Source organism: Geotrypetes seraphini, chromosome 17, assembly GCF_902459505.1.
Source record: "Geotrypetes seraphini chromosome 17, aGeoSer1.1, whole genome shotgun sequence".
Taxonomy (NCBI): Eukaryota; Metazoa; Chordata; class Amphibia; order Gymnophiona; family Dermophiidae; genus Geotrypetes; species Geotrypetes seraphini.
Genome location: NC_047100.1, coordinates 7,376,505 through 7,395,091, shown reverse-complemented (window position 1 = coordinate 7,395,091; position 18,587 = coordinate 7,376,505). Strand labels below are relative to the sequence as shown.

General features: G+C 41.4%; 1 protein-coding gene across 2 annotated transcripts in view; it reads left to right on the top strand.

Moving 5' to 3' along the window:
* Positions 1-263: 263 nt before the first annotated feature.
* USP19 (ubiquitin specific peptidase 19) overlaps positions 264-18,587 on the top strand; it is a 75,378-nt gene continuing 57,054 nt past the window's right edge. For both annotated transcript variants that reach the window (XM_033926712.1, XM_033926711.1), the window contains exons 1-5: positions 264-483; positions 3,641-3,918; positions 11,930-12,058; positions 14,112-14,248; positions 15,556-16,038. In XM_033926712.1, the coding sequence (XP_033782603.1) occupies positions 3,777-3,918; positions 11,930-12,058; positions 14,112-14,248; positions 15,556-16,038 (891 nt within the window). In that variant the 5' untranslated portion in view covers positions 264-483; positions 3,641-3,776. The remainder of the gene's footprint in view (positions 484-3,640; positions 3,919-11,929; positions 12,059-14,111; positions 14,249-15,555; positions 16,039-18,587) is intronic.

Here is an 18,587-nt window from a genome sequence, read left to right as displayed (position 1 = left end):
ACCTCCAAGTCTATGTATAATTTTAGGCAAATGTTTATACAACCGGCGCGAACCTAAAAAAAAAAGACAAGACGACTTATGCCATCAGTGTCGGTACTGATTTGTAGCAACTTCCGGAGGTGGGCGCGCGTATGCGGCAGTAGATCACGTGACCTCCGGCGCCGGCGCGAGCCTGGTCAGAAACAAAAGTGCGCCTGCGCCGAATTTCTGACACCCCCCCCCCTCCCGGAGGACCCTGGGTAAGTGGTGAGAGGCCGGCCCTGAGGGGTTCCGACTGAGTCCGACGCCGCCATCCCCGCAGGCCCCGCCCCCGCCCGCCCTCCTCGCACGCGACGTCTCTACGCCTTGCCGTCCTCTGACGCAACTTCCTGTTTCCGGCGAGGCAGGACACAACCGAAGCGGAGAAGTTGGCTTAGGGCTTGGGAGGGTGGTCGGGGGTACCGGAGACGGAAGAGCTGCGGCGCTGGTTCTGGGCGACCTCAGGTATGAGTTGGGGGGGTGGGAAGAGGTGACGGACCCCGTGGAGGGGGAGAGAGAGGCCGGGGCCCGTCCCAGTGCGAGGGCAGCCGAGGGTGGGTTGGGGGGGAGGAGGTGTCGAAGGGTTCACCACGGCGGCCTCGTCCTCTGCCGCTCAGGTTGTGTCACAATGTGAACGTTCCAGAGGCAGCTGGAAGTCGTGTTTGAGTGAATGCTCGTCTGATGCTCCTGGGAAGGGTTTTGCATAGCAAATGAACAGGTCCATCCACTCTTCCCTGTAATTACACGCATTTGCAGTTTCACGTGTTCTTTCTTTGTTATTTCTGGGCCCTGGACCTTAGAAGCCCACACGGTGCAGTCCTTGGGTTCCAACTAGAGAGTTGCGTGGGGACAGAAATCCCACGAGGAATTTCCATTGTCCCCCATAAAAGTTACCTGTCCCCTTAGTACTTATTTGTATTTGGGACAGTGGAGAGTTCAGTGACTTTCCCAGAATCACAAGGAGATGCAGTGGGAATCAAACCTAGTTCCCTTGGATCTCGGGCCTCTGCACTATTAGGCACACTGAGCGCCTACGTGCTGAGCTCACTGCTCAGAATGTCTATTCCCGCCGCGGCGTTGGACTAGGATCATCTTGAAAATTAGGTAGACCTCAGAATGGGAGATCCCAGTTCCATCCCTGGGAGGGTTCCCCGTGGGAGTCCCGTTGACCTTAAGGGGATTCCCACGATCCCCGTTCCCGTGCAGACCTCTAGTTCCAACTAGAGAATGACACGGGGACAGATTTGTCCCCTGCAGGAACTCAATTTCCCCATCCCCGCGAGTTTTGTCGTTGTCCCCACTCCCCACATAAGCCTCGAACGCTTATGATTTTTTTAAGTGTTTGAGGCCTGCGCAAACAAGGTCGGAGCTTGTTAGGAATGGGGCAGAGGCGGGAAAAGATCTCGCGGGATCGGGGAAAAATTTTGTCCCACGTGTCATTCTTTGGAGTTGCCGTCAAAGCTCACTCCAGCCTAAACGAGTCATCCCATTGTTTGCTGGATTGAGACCATGACAATTTGCCCAACACCATCCTCGTGACCCAAATTCCTGGGGCTCTCATCGAAGCCCAATCCCATCCTAAACTAAATTGCCATATATAGGACACAGATTGTGCAAGTCTGCCCAGTACCAGCCTTAGTTCTTTAATTTATATCATTCATATTCTAATTAGAGATCCTCTGTGTTTGTCCCATGCTTTTTTTTTTAATTCCGTCACCATTTTCATCTCCACCACCTCCCTTGGGAGGCCATTCCAGGCATCCACCACCTTCTCTGTAAAAAAAATTTCCTAACATTACTCCTAGGTCTACCACCCCACAACTAGAGAATGACATGGTGACAAAATTCATCACAGTTATCATCCCTGTGGATAACCGTGTGAAACAATCCTGTGTCATTTCTTTAGTGTCAATCTCAACCTTGGTCCTTTTATAGCAGCATTCTTCAGTGAAAACTTGAGGGTTAGTGGTTGTGCTCATTCATAATCTGATTCTTCCCTCTCTCCTTAAAGAATGACACATAGGGCCTGTTTTACAAAGCCACGCTAGCGGTTGCAGCGCGGTAACGGCTCCGAAGCCCATAGAGATTTAAAGGGCTTTGGGGCTGTTGCCGCGCTGCAACCGCTAGCGTGGCTTTGTAAAACAGGGCCATAGTTTCCCGCAGTTATCCATGGAGATGGGAACTGATTAATTTTGTCACCGTGTCATTCTCTACCCACAACCTCAACTTGTGCCCTCTAGAACAGGGGAGAATTGTTATCCAAGGTCTGGTAGAATTGCATTAAGAACAGGCAAACTCTATTGTGCATCTTTTTGGTGGTTTGATGTTATTTATGCTTTTCTGTTGATGAGAAAGTGTTGTTTAACCCATGTTGAGGAGTCTAGTCATGGTTTTGGAAACCACTTTACACTGCTCTTTGCAAATAATATATATATATATATCTTGAATATGTGACACCAAAGTTATCTCAAATTTCAAAAGGAACTAAAGACTCTTCTCTTGTTCTAGCTCACAGATTTTTTCCCTTCCAATGTAAATTGTATTTCAAATATTTCCTCAATACTTCCTGTAAAAGACTTCACCCCATCCTCTCCTGCTCTATCTCCTTACTCCCTATTTCTTCTATCTTTTGTCCATACTTCAAGTGTACGTCCCCTTGAACCTATTTAGGCATAGAGTGATTTACAAATTGTAGATTAGATTATGAAAAAGATAAGATAAACTACTGCGCATTTGTTTCTTCTGGGTTTAGGCAGTACAGGTGCATTCTGTGTTATGTATTAATATGAGACTGATGGGGATTAGATGACGCATTGTGAAAACTACTCTTGACTTTTAAGCTTTATGAATAAAAGTAAATACAGTAATTCTATTTATCTTCAGCATTATGTCAATTCATAATGAGGGGTTTTGTTGGTTTTTGGGATTTTTTTTTTGTTGCAATGGCTATATCCATACTTAAGACTTATATCAGTGCATGACCATCTCTACCATTAAACTGTTTGTACAGTATAGATTTTAAGTATAAGCTAATATTAATTTTCTTAATGTTAGTGTACATATAGTGATGTTTCTCAGCTATGAATAGAATAAATAACATGCTCAATTTACCTACCCACCCTTTTATCAAGCTGCGCTCGAGGTTTTTAGCACAGGCCAAAGAGTTAGGTGCTTCGATGCTCATAGAAATTCAGTGAGCGTTGGAGTATTTACTGCGCCCACCTGCACTAAAAACCTCTAGCATGATAAAAGGTACTTTTTTTTTCTTTCAATTTATTTGCAATTTGTTGTTGAAGATCACTTTTCTAAGATGTGTTTTATCTTTGAGAATGTTCCTTGTGTCTCTCTAAAAAAAAATAAAAATTAAAAAAGCAAAATAATTAGGATTCCTAGCAATGTTATCTTTTAATTGGTGTTATTTTAAAAATTAAGTATTTATTTTCTGTTACTGGTGTATTTTACAATCATATCTGTGTACTGGAGTAAGGGATTAAGTAACACAATTGTTGTCTAGTTCTAGCTGTGCCACTGGAATGATTGATAATAGCATTAGTTGCTGGCTATACATCATACAGGATTTTCAGAACAGCTTGCTTTTTTTTTTCCTTTCTTTATCTGTTAGGCTATTTGTTCCTTGATAGAAAGATTGACCACAAAGAGTCGCCAAGATAGCTGGACCAGGTAGAAAACGTCGAACCCCTGACCCAGACTCCATTACGGACCCCGGTGGGCCATCTGTTTCAACCAAACAGTTGAAAATGTCTAGTAGTACAGATGCCCCCGGTCAAAGGAGAACTTCTCGGGGACTGGAGGATGCAACAAACAAGAAAAAGCAGAAGGACCAAGCAAACCAGGAAAGCAAGGAGGCGAAGAGGTGTACTAGCAGCAGCTCTTCAAACGGTAGGGGTTTGAGTTAAATTCATCTCTCTTTAGATCATGATCACGTTGTGCATATGTGTTTATCGACTTGCATTTGACTGCTACAACCAATGACTCGCAGTAATTAAAAAAACTATTTCTGTTTAACTGCAAACGTTCAAGCAGAAACAAAGCAGAGTGGTATAAAGTTATCAATAACCCAAACACTTGTATTATATTGGTATTTTAAACAATAGAACATAATAGCTCAATGGAAAGTGAGCCATATAATCTTTTAGTCCAGCCAGTGTTCAAATTAAAACATGCCTGACAAGTTTTAGTGCTAGTGGTATGCTGTCTGAAGATGAGGAATCGCACAGATACTGCTCTAAGATCAAAAAGAACCACAGAAAGGACCGAAATGAGGGACAAAACCAACTACATTTAATAATTGGTGAAGTGTGAAATAAACATTATAAAAAGACAAAAAGGGATTTATCTTGGGAGCCCTCTTACTGAGGTGTGCAAAACCCTAATGTGGGCTTAGCGCAAGGAAACATGGTAACAGGATACACTAAAGTTCCTGCAGCAACTTTGTCATCTGCGCTCACTAACCGTGCACTAAAAATTTTGGGTGAATTTTTTTTAAGGGTTTTGCACTTACCTGTTAATGCAGCTGCACTAGTACTTACCACAAAAGCCCCCGCTGCCTCCAAAACAGGTGGTGGTAAATGCTGCTATAATAATTTTTTAAATGGCTGTGCGGTGATGGTGATAGTTTAAAGGATCCCTTAATAATTAAAGGACTTCCGTAAAAATACTCTCTTCAGACAAGATGTCAGCTACTTTAATCTGAAATCTACCTAAGAAATATACTGTCAATAACCAAAGAAGAAAGGAAAAGAGAAAAAAGGGAGCATTAGAAGGTAAGCTGAGTCACACCGATAATAGTTTTGCATTCCAGAGACAGCTAAAAGGCCTATTGGTTTTGCAAGCGTTTGGGTAATGGTACGAACTGCTCTATTTATGTTTTATGTGGTTGTGTGTCTGTGATAAGAAGACAAACTCAAAATGATCATCACTTATTTCATTACATTCAATGCAGGGCTCAAACTTCAGGTGCCAGGTCGCTATGGTGACTAAAAAAATTGAACCTGGCACTGTCTCCCCTCCACTTGTACCCCGGCACATTGACACATTACTTTTTCCACTCCTGCTTCATCCCACTCCCTATCCCCACCCCTTCAACAGCCTAGGCACCTAGTGCTATCTCCGCTGCCCCTCCCCATGTGGTACACAGATACCCGGCTTTCTCGCTTCTTCGACCCCCCACCTCACAGCTGTGGCCTGGTGAAGATCGGAAGCAGAAGGAAGGAAGAGCAGCTTCGCATTGAGTTGCATCATCCTCTTCTGCTTCTTTTTGGCTTGAAATGTAAAATTTTAATCAGATTGAGTCCCGAGTGGCAGGAGGCTGTGGCCTGAAGCACAATCACTCTTCTTGCTCACTGGGGATTGGGCTAGGAGGGAATGTGCATGTATGAGTGTATGCACATTCTCCCCAGAGGTACCACGGAGGAAGGAGGAAAGAGAGCCTGCTGCTAATGCTGGCTGCTGACCAAGCTGCCTATACTGTCAGGATCCGGATCCTAGGTGCCAGGTTCAATTTTTTTAGTCACCATAGCGACCTGGCACCTGAAGTTTGAGCCCTGCATTGAATGTAATGATCATTTTGAGTTTGTCTTCTTATCACAGACACACAACCACATAAAACATAAATAGAGCAGTTCGTACCATTACCCAAACGCTTGCAGAACCAATAGGCCTTTTAGCTGTCTCTGGAATGCAAAACTATTATTGGTGTGACTCAGCTTATCTTCTTAATACTTGCTGTCTTCTGCCCCTGGCTGATAATTCAAACACTTGCCTCTGCATCCGCTAGGACCCCTGTTCTGTCTCTTATTATATTCTTATTACCCTCCGTTTGTTTTCCTGATTCTGTTCACCTCTGCTCTATACCCTGCAAAGAACTGCCTGTTCAAGCAACAAGTATGATGGTTGTCAGGTCACTTAGGATCTTTGTGCATTTGAGAGTATGCTTTAAAAGAACTGCTGCTTTTCACAGCTGCAAAACATTTGGACTTGGGCTCCAATACCTGCTACCTTCAGAAGATCTTTTTTGTTCAATTAGTGGAGAATCTATGTTCAGCCGCCTTGTTTGAATTGAGGGCCTGTGTTTCTTCCCCTGAGGATCAAAGGGAATACTTGATATTTCATCTCTGGGACTTTCAGATCTTTAGCCATAGCAGAGCAGCTGCCTCAGCTACACTTGTTACCCAGAAAACAAGTGTGAGGTAACCTTGGAATATGACACTGCCGAACGAGCCAACTCTAGAGTAACCGAAGAACCTGACTGTGCAGCTAGTGATGAAGCCAAAAGTAGCTAGAGCGCGTAGCCGTATCGACAGCCAATTAAGTGTGTGTTGCTCCAGTAATTAAATCGCTGGAGCCCATTAACTCTTTGGGGTGCCAATCTGGGATAGAATATGGGAGTACATGGGCTATTTTGATCTTTACTGCCATTCAGAATTTTAAGTTTTTAATATTTGAAATAACTGCCCATCATACATTATCTTCTGGGTGGTTTACAATATGCAGAATAGAGTATAAAAGAATAGTGAGCTCGGCAAGAAAAAGAACAGCAGTAGCAAGAGTTAGGACAGCTGTTGCACCAACTGGGACAAGGGCAGTTGTTTTTGTTAGGTGCCATCAACTCGTGCTCGAGTTCTAGAGACTCGATGAATTGTGGATCTAAAAAGAAATCGGTTTGGTGCTAGTCTGAAAAGGTCCTCCCGCGTCATCCCCATGGTTGTTTTCAACGTGTCCAGCCATCTGATTGCAGGGCACCCTCTTCACTGGAGAAGGACATCATCTTTGGGAAGATTGAAGGAACCAGGCAATCTCTTTTTTTGATGATGTGACCAAAATAAGACAGTCGTAACTTCATCATTTGGGTTTTGAGTGATATAGCTGTTTTGATCTCGTCCAGAATCAATTTGTTAGTTTTTCTGGCGGTCCACGGCACGCCTAAAATCCTTCTCCAGCACCAAAGCTCAGATGAGTCCATTTTTTTTCTGTCTTGTTTCCGTAGTGTCCAGCTTTCGAATCCGTAACTGACCACTGAGAAAATGAGTGCGTGGACAAGTCTGATCTTCTGTTGTTTCATCCAAGCATTGAGATTCCAGAGCTTGGCTGCCTTAGAAGGGAGTGTTTACAAGAATGCTACCCTAGAGATTCTGGATTTCAGCTTTCCTTTTAAAATCCTATATTTGGTTTCCAGAAGTTCCCTCCCACACATTCCTAATTTAAGAACTTCTTGAGTAATAGACATAAGAGACTTTTTTAGTCTTCGATTGAAAAATCACCAGTTGGATTTTTCAAGGCCTATATTCCCCAATGGGGAATTTCCATTAGGCTGAGTAGACAGTAAGTTGCTTTATATTCCTGTTTTAAATTTAAATCTGTCAGTTCTAGGAAACGAGAAGACTGCAGCGGGTCTCAAACCCAGTTCCCTGCGAGTTCAGCTCACTGCACTAACAATGTGTACCTGCACCTGAGAGGGTAGACTGTGTAGCAATCATTTCTTCCATAATGAAGAATCTTGAAATGAGGGAGCTGCTGTTTGTCTCTGGGGGTCCTGCAGGGGTGGAGGTTACCTTGCTTGTCCAAGCAGTGCCTCCTTCTTACTTTCCAGCTTCAATTCTTCTTTAGAAAGCTGCATGCAGCATTTCCTGCATGCTACCCAGTACCCACATCTGACCCGGAAGCCTTCCAGGCCAGCCACGTGCAGCGTGTAGGAACCTTGCAACTCATGCATTTAGCAAGTCGTCTTACCTGTCACAGCCATATGTATTGGACTCAAGTGATTTCTCTTTGAAAACAACTTTGCAGTCCCAAGTATAACTGGCTGCAGACAAGCATATACAATTTGGTCCTTCATTTTGCCCACTCCTGTAAGGACCACAACACAGTTGCCATCTTTGCCTTTTTTTTTTTGTTTGTTTCAGGTTGGTAAAAGTGTGTCCAGTGTGTGTACTTTTGTCCCAGATGACGGGTCTTTTTGTGTGGGTTAATGACTTGCATAAAACACTTTGAAAACTATTTGCGCTCTAAATATCTTTTTTAGGTCCTAGAAACTGCTTGTATTGGGGCAGAGAATGCTTTAATGGATATGTTCTTTTTGGTATTGGGCTATTTTCTGGTCTGTTGTAAGAACCTGTCGCTTTTCACAAGAAGGAACACACAGAAATGCAATATGGCAGGATTTGGTGGAGCAGTTTCTTTAAGCTTCAGCTCACACAAATTCTTAAGCTCATCAGCATGGTAGAGGAATTGCAGATATTACTATAAAAGCTAGTGTTTAATATTCTGGTGAGCCTTTCCTTTGATTGTGCTCGGTGCATATTGAAGGTACAGTTTTCTAAAACAAATTGCCTTGGTACGGTAGGTTTTTAAAACCTGTTCAGTGTCTGATCTGCAAAATATCTAGATGATTAGATTGAAAACAGAGAGCAGAGTCAAAGCATTCTGCAGTCCTTCCTTTGTGGATTGCTAGTAAGTTTTTCTTAGTAAGATTTTTATTTTTTTAATTATTTTGTTGCTTTTTTTTTTTTTGATCTGTATGTAGAGTGTTCACCTTGCCCAGAGCTCACTGACTCAAGTCAGGAGACAGATCTTGATGGTAAGTGGTACATGCCAGGTGTGTAGTCTGTGCATGTCTGATGCATAACCATGTGCCAGGGCTTTATTTACATGCAAAATATTGACAAGAAACCCTTTCTAATGCTAGCAAAAGTTAGGCCTAATAATGTCTGTTCGTTCATAGTCTTGCTTGCAGCAAACTCTTTGCTACTAGTACATTGAGATTACTCTCATGTGAAACAATGTGTTTTACAATTACTGCAAGTTTGTCTTAAGGGGACTTGGAATTTTATTCTTGCTTTAGGAGGGCTGAAAATGGTCTTATGAGCACATAATATTGTGGTGGTTGGACTTTGACAAAATAACATAACTTATGCATGAGCACGAAAACCCTTTTTTATTTTCCTTCATTGGGCATTTATACTTGATGTTTGATGAGGAGAGGGTCTCGTGGTGGTTAATTTTTAAAGCTGGGCCTGTCCTCTGGAATGCTTTAACAGACACATTGAGGTTTTGTGGCAATCTGCTACAATTTAGAAAACTGTTGAAACCCTATCTTTTTACACAAGCATTTCTCTGCCAGCTGTCTCATTTTATATTGACTATGTTGCCCTGTTTACATAGTTACTCCTGTCTTCCTTTGCTCTTGTCTGCTATGCGGATTTTTAAAACTTTGTATGTGTTTAAAAGTTGTGTATGTTACCTGCGAGTCGCTTTGGTTAAAAGCGGAATGCAAATGTTTTAAATAAATAAATAAAGGGATTTCTTGCAGTTGCTACAGTGTGGGGTAGTTTTTCTGTTCTGCATAAGAGCAAGGATTACCGTGTTAAGTTGGTCTTGACGGCCCCTCTCTGTACTCATGTCCTATAGCTCTTGACCAATTCAGTTCCACAGTGAGAAGAATTTTCCTGAAAAAGCAGATATGAAACCTCTCTTATTCTGTTATTACCTGCTTCTTTGCCGCATGATCACGTTCATACAGTTGTTGAAGAGCCATGGTGAGAATGCAATAGCATGAAAACCACTTGGTTTGTGTTGAAATGAGCATCAGTTTGGTTGGTATGATTTAAGCAGATATATTCCTGATCCAGAAAAAGTATGTTTTCTTTAAATGTGCATACAGCAGATGGTGTCTCTTTCTGCATCAGTGGAGTGCACGCTGCAGAACTTCAATGGTCCTACGGAAAGGAAAGGGCTTCAATATTGGCCTCATGCCAAAACAGATGATAGCTGGACTGGCAGCCTGGGCCCGTAGGAGCTGAGGACCAAACAGACCTGGTAGTGTCTGGAAAAGATTGCTGAAGAACAGGGAGGAATGGGAATGGTCTGGCAGTCACCAGTGAGCACTTGCGGTGACCCCAGAATTTCTACTCCCTGTCCAGTGGTACAATCTCTTTGCCTGTGTGCCCTGTCTCAGTGGTGGGTCATTCAAGAGGGGTAATTCTGAGAATATAGAGCAGCGTTTTACATGCGTAAATGAGCTCTTTGAAAATTGTACCAAGTAGGAAAATGCACATGGGGGGTTCTGCAACTGGGTACCCTTTGCACGTGTCTGTGCACTAAAAAGTAGCACGTAAATGTGTAAGAGCCCTACGTATGCATAAGTGTTACAGTATGGAAATGCAAAGGGCCAATAATGCATTAGCTGTAAACATAAGGCATGCCAATGTTGGCCTAGACTGGTATTCTACTGTATAACCGAACCTGGATTACAGAATAGGCATGCTCTGTCAGCAGGAGGTGCTCACGTTCTCAGTTGCCACCATAGCACCTACTTGTGCACGTGGAGAGTAGGAAGAACCCGAGTGATAAGCGCACCGTTTTATACTTAGCTCAGACCAGGTATAACTGTGCACCTGCTTTTTATAGTGGGAATATAATGCACCAGTTGCTTTGATAACAAGGGAATCTTTCCAGGGTTAGTTCAGTACATTTTTTCACAGGAAGAAAAGCCTTGGCACTAATTCCAGTAGTTTCATAGCATATTTCTCAGGAACTTAGGGGCTGATTCTATAAACGGTGCCTAAAAAAAATAGCGCTGGCCACTTGTCAATCACATTTGGGCGCCATTTATAGAATCGGGCTAGCGGCGCTATGTAAAATCTTAGGCACCTGAAATGTAGGCTAGGGTTTTAAAGGCCTACGTTCCAGGTGCCTGAGTTTTAGGAGAATAACGCTTAGCAGCGCCTAAGTCATGCTCCACCCATAGAAACACCCACTTAATTTGGGCAGTAAAATTCACATACAAGTTCACACTCTGCGCTACCCCGTTTGAATATCTATTTCAGTTTAACAGCCTAGTTTAAAGCAGAAGCACGTACAAATAGAGTTGTTAGCCCTAAATTTGGGCACTGGGTGGAGCTCTCTCTCTCTCTCTCTAGCCCTGGCTGGCCTAGGAAATGGAAGATGTGAAGCAGGAATCAAAATCTGGTCCTTTGTATGTGTACAGCGCTTTTTTTTTTTTTTTTTTAATTTGTTAAGTTATGTTATTTCTGAGCGGCATCTGCTTCAGCCTTTTAAGTGCCGACACTGAGGTGCTGCCGGAGAAGGGTCTGTTGCCAGCGTTTTTGGCTTGCCATGAGGACCCCGATCCTATTTGCTTCAATATGCATCCCTCTATATGTATCCTTGTATTAAATTTGATCTGCACATTTTATTTTATTCCTTCCTCTCAGATATTTACTCTTCTGCCTCTTAGTGCAGGCTGTGATCTGTGATTCTCTCTCCCCTGTTTTATTTATTTTTCTTTTATCTTGGCACTTAGCTTAAATTGTGATCCCAGTTTGGGACAGACAGGGAAATTCTTTGTGCCTTAATATTCTATTAATTTTCAATGTTAAAATGTTTCTTCTTTGTTGTACCTACTTTTCTATAACCGCATTGAACCGAAACGCATTTAGCAGAATATAAATAAAGTCTTATCTTATGTTATGTTCCTTTAATCTGGCTTTCAGAATGATAGAATCTATAGTCTGCCTAACCAGTCCTTAAGAGCCCTTCATATACTGTAGATGTCCCTTCTTAGAATCTGAAATTATTTTCTCTAAACTGTATGTAGAAGAGCTTTTGGGAACTTTATTGAACAAAGCAGAGGTACCCTCTGTCTCGTGAAAGCAAGTTCATTTTCCTATCAAGATGATCATGACATCAAAAGAGCTTTTAAGTTCATTTTTCTGTACTTCCTCTCCCTTTGATTATGCCACTATAATAATGTGAACTACCTCTTTCTTCCTTCGGAGGGCACTAGAGTGTCAATATACAGTATTGGCGTCCCTTAGAAGTCTGAGGAGGAGAGCTAATTTCATTGTTGTGAAGCCTCTGTAATTGATTTGACTATTTCTTTTTGCCTTCACAGACATGTTGATAGATTGGAAACAGAATTCAGATGAAGTTATTGTGAAGTTGAACCCTGGAATTGGAACTCTAAAGTTGGAAGATGTGGATGCTGCTTTCTCAGACACTGACTGTCTCGTTAAACTACCAGGTAGAGAGAACAGATTCTTCTTAAGTCTCTGATGTGAAGCATTTGCATCTTTCTTCAACTGGATTCCTGATTTGGCCATTGGTTATTGAAAGTTTGTGTCGTCTCCCCCCCCCCCCCCCCCCAATGCTTTAGCTTGACTGATTTATATGGTGATTCGGTGTAGGATGGTCTGGGGAGGGCATCAGTGGGAACTCCATTAACTTGGGACATGAGGACATTACTGCCAGACTTTATAGTAGATATCCTGCAAACAATGGGATGGTTGGATAGGCTGGAGTGAGCTGAGATGGCAACTTCAGAAGTTGGAACCTAGGACAACGCCAGGAAATATCAACGAAGAGACAAGCTAATTTAATCATGTTTTGGGGTTTGTTTGTTTTTTGTAAATCTCTATTCATTTTTCAAACTTACAATAAGTGCATCAACAAATACAATCATTAGAACTTAAAGGAAAACACTTAATATTCAGCAATAAATCAAAATTATAAAGTTTATCTCCCTCCCCCCCACCCTTTCATATCATGTATTTTTATTCTTTATTCATTTTAAAATCACATTTAATAAGTGGAAAACAGAATAAATTAATCATTTTACAATAGACATCACTTAATTTTACAAGATTCATACAGATTAATATCCTCCCCCCCAACCCAATCATTCCCATTAGAATAACTATAAAAAAAGCACTGAATTTTTAATAATTTCGCATCCAACATTATGCTAGGAAATACATGGGTTTTCTTTAAAGTATGGACAAAAATAATATTCCTCTTTGTCATTCTTTCCATTCAACTTCTGGGTTAAAATAAATACAATTATTTCCTAACAAAAGCTAAAAAAATATGGCAAACAAGGAGGAAAAAGAGATAATAACTATTACCAAAGCTGCACTATAATGTGCATGTAAAGAATAGTCCCAGGTTTCTTTGGATGGCAGGTTGTTAGCAGATGAGAAGATCCTGGCTCATATTTGGAGAGTTTTTTTCATTAACTCCTTTATCTGGTCATTCTTTTTTGTGAATGTCTTTCTAATGAGAATAACTAATGGGCAGACTGGATGGACCGTTCAGGTCTTTATCTGCCATCATTTACTATGTTACCGTGTAATTTAGCACTTTTATCCAGCACATAAAGTTGAATTCCCATCATACCACATATAATGGTTGCTGGCACTTAGCTGCAGGCGTAGTGCCAGGCACAAGCATCTCTCGTTGCTTATAGCTATGAAGCATTGAGTGGTGCAGTAGTCGGAAGAAATTGAAAATATCAGAGTTTATCAAAATGTAGAAAACAGACTTGGATGGTTTGTGAAACAGAAGCAGAGTGATGGGGGAAAAAAAAAGAATTGATAAAAAGTATGAAAGGAGAGGAAAACGTAAGGACAATTGAAATGGGGGAAAAATAGAGGGTGGGGGGAGGAGATAAAGACTGAATTAACCAGTCTACAAGTAAGTAGGGGAAGGGGAGAAACAGAGGAGTAGCCCAGTGGTTAGCACAGCAGTCTGAGAGCCAAAGTAACCCACTACTGCACCTTTGGAAGTCACTTAACCCTTTGTTGCTTCAGATACAAAACAGATTGTATGTACTCTGGGAACCTCGAAATACCTAGTGTCTCTGAATGTAATGCCACTAGAAAGCTGTGAGCTAAATTTTAAAAAAAAAGTTGGAAAAGATGAAAGTTCAAAATAAAGTACTGAATTAACTTATAAGTCACTAAAAACCCTAACTATTGGAATTAACTCACACCCTTCTTTCTCTTCCTCTTCTAATTATGTAACTTTACCCCTCCCTTTCCCCTTTATTATCACTTTCAAGCCTGTCCTTTTTATGTCTTTAATGTACACTTTTATTAACTCCTTTTTATAAATATAATCTTTTATCTTTAATTTAACATTTTACTGTAAACCGGCTAGATACCAGTTGATGGTCGGTATATTAAAAATTAATAAATTTGAAACTTAAGAAAAAGTCCAGGCTGAAGCAAACTAAGACCTGCATGATACCGTTGTATAAGCCTAGATTGTCTCAAATATTTCTGGTGCTTTTCCGGCAGATGGGCGTCAGTGGAGCTGTAACTTCTATGAAGAAATCGAGGGCTCATGCAGCAAAGTCCAGTACAAAGAGAAAGGGCACATTTTGCAACTTGTCCTGCACAAGAAGATTCCTTTGCACAAGTGGCCAGGGCTCCTGGTAGGCTGCTCAAACTTCAACCCTCTTCCTTCTCTTCCATTTGGGCAACTTCCTCTATTCTCTTCTATTTTCAAGTGTCTTGAACTAACTTTCTCTCTCTTTCGTCCGCTAGAAATCTATGAATAACATAGCTGAAAAGGTTTAATTCAATTCCCCCACTTCAGATTCTTTCTGCTCTATTAATGTTCCTCTGCTTCTCTTTAGGAATGTACATTTTAAAAAATTGTATTAAATGCAAGAAGAGATCAGATAGCTTGGCTAGTGATTTTCCTGTTTTTTAGTTGTGTTATGAGTAATGATTTTTGGCAAACTTGTTAGATGGGATTAGATATATGTGCCAGTCTATGGGCCTCTATGGATGAGGGTCTATTTTTGGATATAGTATATTTAGTTTTGTTTGTTCTATAAAGATCATTTAGAACAGTGGTCCCCAACCCTGTCCTGGAGCACCACCAGCCCTAATGAATATGCATGGGGCAGATCTGTATTCCTATCATCTTCATTACATGCAAATCTCTTTCATGCATATTCATTAGGGCTATCTTGCAAACCTGACTGGCTGATAGTCCTCCGAGACAGGGTTGGGGACCACTGATTTAGAACATGTTAACTTATAATGGATTGATAGTGCATGCTGGTATTCGTTTGACTTTGTGTGTGATTTCTAGTGTGTGTTTAATTTTTACTGGTTAGAACCTTCCAATCAAATCCAAGTGCCAAACTAAGGCTCTTTTACTAAGCTGCAGTTGAGGTTTCTACTGTGGCCCAGAGCACTAAATTCTATGAGCGTCGGAGCATTTTTTTTTTTTTTTAATACAGATTTAACAATTTTAATATCAGATGATACAAAAAAAAAAAAGGATTCTTACACAAAATTTAACGATAATTATACATATAAAACAAAATTCCTTTTCAAGTCTACAAATCTGGGGAGACATGCTACATATCAAACTAACAAAAGTACAAAGAAAACTGAGAATTGGTTTTTGATTCAAAAAGAATCTAAACCATTCACTATTATTTGGAACTCGTACATCCTCCAACATTCTCAGTAGTGAAACTATGGGACAACAAACCTCATTTCTGTTCTCGAGCTATTAGAAATTGTTGTAATTGAATAGGATCCCAAAATACATATTCAGTGTTGGAGCATTTAACACTCTACCATGGCTTAGAAAAAGGGTGGTAAATTATATTAAATTTTATAAAATTTGTCCTTAACTTTTGAGCAATTATTTATTGTAAGATTTCTCTATTGGTATTTCTGTCCTGAATGTGCTTTTAATGTTTTCTATTTTGATTTGCAGAAAAAGAGAAAAGATGGATGGCGGGAACAGGGGATGGTGACCACACAGAAAGAGAATGCAAAGAAATCATCTTCTGAAGTGATTCTAGCTGAACAGCCTCAGATCTCTTCTCCTTCAGAGACTACCGACCTCAGGAGGACTAAACAGGAACCCCAAAATGTTAAACTTGCACAGGAAAGGCGGGTGGCCATGGCAAGTACAGCTGTCAAGACTGTCGCGCCACAAAAGACTCTGTCGGACCCAGGTGGCCAAATGGGTTCAGGTGCTACTCAGACAGTACATCTCAAAGCTGCTGTGGCAGAAAAAGAGCCAGGCTCCCGATCTGCTGCCAGAAACCTGAAACAGAACAACTCTGAGTGCATTTTGTATCAATGTGGGAAAGTAGCTACCTTTCAAAATGGCATTGGACCCTGTGGAGCTGAGCTCACTCCTCAGAAAACTACTACAATGCTCTTTGAGTCACAGGCTGCTAAAAGAGAAGAGGTAAGAGTGAGCGAGTGTGTGTTAACAGCTGTATAGTTTTTGGTACATGTTTAAAAGGAGTTAAGTGTGCCCTTTTGGTACATGTTTAAAAGGAGTTAAGGTTAGATTCCTTAGTGTTCTTACCAAACCAGAGTCCATTGACCATCAGATAGAGACAGAAACTTGTAGGCACACCATGCAGCCTCAAATATTCTGTATTTCTCTGTGCCCAGTAGATGGTGACAGGCAAACTGTGCAGCTCCTTAAATGGTCAGAGGACCAGAAATTAGTTGTGCAGGGGGTAACTTTGTTCGGTAGTGCTCCGATTAAGAAAACAAAAAAATCTTGGGTTCCACTTATTCAGACGCAGCAAGACCCAGACAACTGCAATAATCATGACACCAGCCACACACAGACACATGCTGAGTCTGACATCCCTCCCTACAGCCTGATGGCTGCATGGTTCAGCGCAGTATGAAAAGAAAACAAACCTGTGAGTCGGAAAGAAAATTCCTGCTGCTGTAAAGTTGTAAAACGTTTGGCTCATTTACCTAAAGTTCGAGGGGAGAGGCAGCAGTTATAGTTGAGTCTGTCACTGCATTGCCCTTAATTTATATCACAGATTGTACACTGGAAATAGTAGTGAACTCAGACACGTATGGAGGTCCTGGCTGAGCTCTGCAGACAGAGTCAAGCAGGATAGTGTTCCTCTTGTGATTGCACATCTACTCAGGTCCTTGATCAAGGGGGCAGCCCAGCAAAAGAAAAGATAAAGCCCCCCCACCCCCTTAGGGCACATTGCAATTCAAGGAATTGACGCTGCTCACTTTTGCAGTTCTCCTGTTAAGATATCACCAGGAATCCAACAGAAAACAAACCCATGTTAACAAGAGCCAGGGAAACAGTGGAATGGGACAAATGGACTTTCCACAAAAATTAGAGCCAACAGGATGTGGTCAAAATGTTTATTATGTCCAATTACAGTACTGTGTTTCAGTGTAAAATACGCCTGCCTCGGGTCACAAATACTGTCGGATGAGCATGAATGGAACCAAATCTTTAAGGATAAAAAGCATTATCTGATGAAGGTTTCTGAGCATCTCAAATGAAGGAAGAGCTATCGTCTTGTAGCAGGATCCCACGGAGCTAATTGCTGGTGTAGTAATATACTTCAAGCTTCCAGGCCCTCAAGAGGACGTGGCTCTCAGCTCTTTAGGTACTCTGACTAGTCAGGGAGAGCTTTAAGCCTCCTGGACAGCTGAGGTAATTTTTCTCCTGATTTTATGCTTTTACTTCGCAGAGCTTTTTTATTGAAAAGCTTTCAGAACCCTTAAGAGGCAAATAGTTTGCCTTTGCCTGCTCAAGCTAGAGCATCAACTCTCGGGTTTTAGATATAGAAGACCGTCGTTCCAGATTTTCTGATCCTCTTTTTCACCATTCTAATGCCTTCTTGGAACACCTAGAATAATTGTTCTTAAAACTCTCCTGGGGAACCCCCAGCCAGTCAGGTTTTCAAGGTGTTTGTTAAAATTTGATAAACTGCCAAATCTTAACATAGTTCTCAGCTGTTTACATCAATAAAATTATAAAATAAAATAAAAAAGGAACGCCATAAGAAACAGGATAGCAAACAGAGAACAAACAAGGCAGATTGGCATATATAATAGAGGTAACAGACATGCAGATCTGCCTCATGCATATTCATTAGGGATATCTTGAAAACGCAACTGGCTGGGGCCCCAGTACAGGTTTAAGAACCACTGACCTAGAGGAAGGAGAACTCCCTGCAGAAGAGCAAGACAATCCGGCAGCTGTCCCTCCTTTTCAAAGGGGAGGATCTTCCAGCTCTGTTTTCCAAAACTTTGAATATCGTGGGTATTGCTGATGTGCAGTCTCGGTCTTTAATCTCTGTCTCCATCTGCTGGTCGATGGGCACAATCCACAGGTCCTGAACTGATTTGTTAGAGCTAAAGTAAAGAGAAGATTATTAGGTAACACATAATTTCTCCTTTGTTGCTGAAATCTCTTATTACTCCAAGCATTGTATGTCTGCATGGATCTCTGGGTGCTGTGGTGCTGATCTTCATCAGACACTATGTCAGTGACTGAGTGACTTATATTTAGACATAGAGATTGGATATAGTACAGACAACTGAAGAGTGTATTTTGGGAAGGAGAGTTTGAAAAACAGTCTGCAGTAGGAAGTTTTAAAGTGAGGCAGAGAATCATATAAATGCATTAAAATAAAACCCCAAATGGAGAGACAAGGGGTAAAAAAAAGAGACTGAAAGATAAGTAGAGCAAAGACAACATGCTTTGGACAATTTGTAATTTTTTAATTACATTTTTATTCCAGGTTAAGCCAGCATAATCGGATATTCTAACACTAAAGGGTCATTCTTCCCAATTTGGGTCCTTCTTTGCTTTTCACTGAAAAAGCTGAGGGCCCCCCTGGAATATTTTAAATATAAAAACTTTAGTTTTAACTTATTGCCAGTCTGGGATGAGTCTCCATTGAGCAGAATGAGGGAGCTAGGAGTTATGATTGGAGCGTCCAATAGACTGAATTA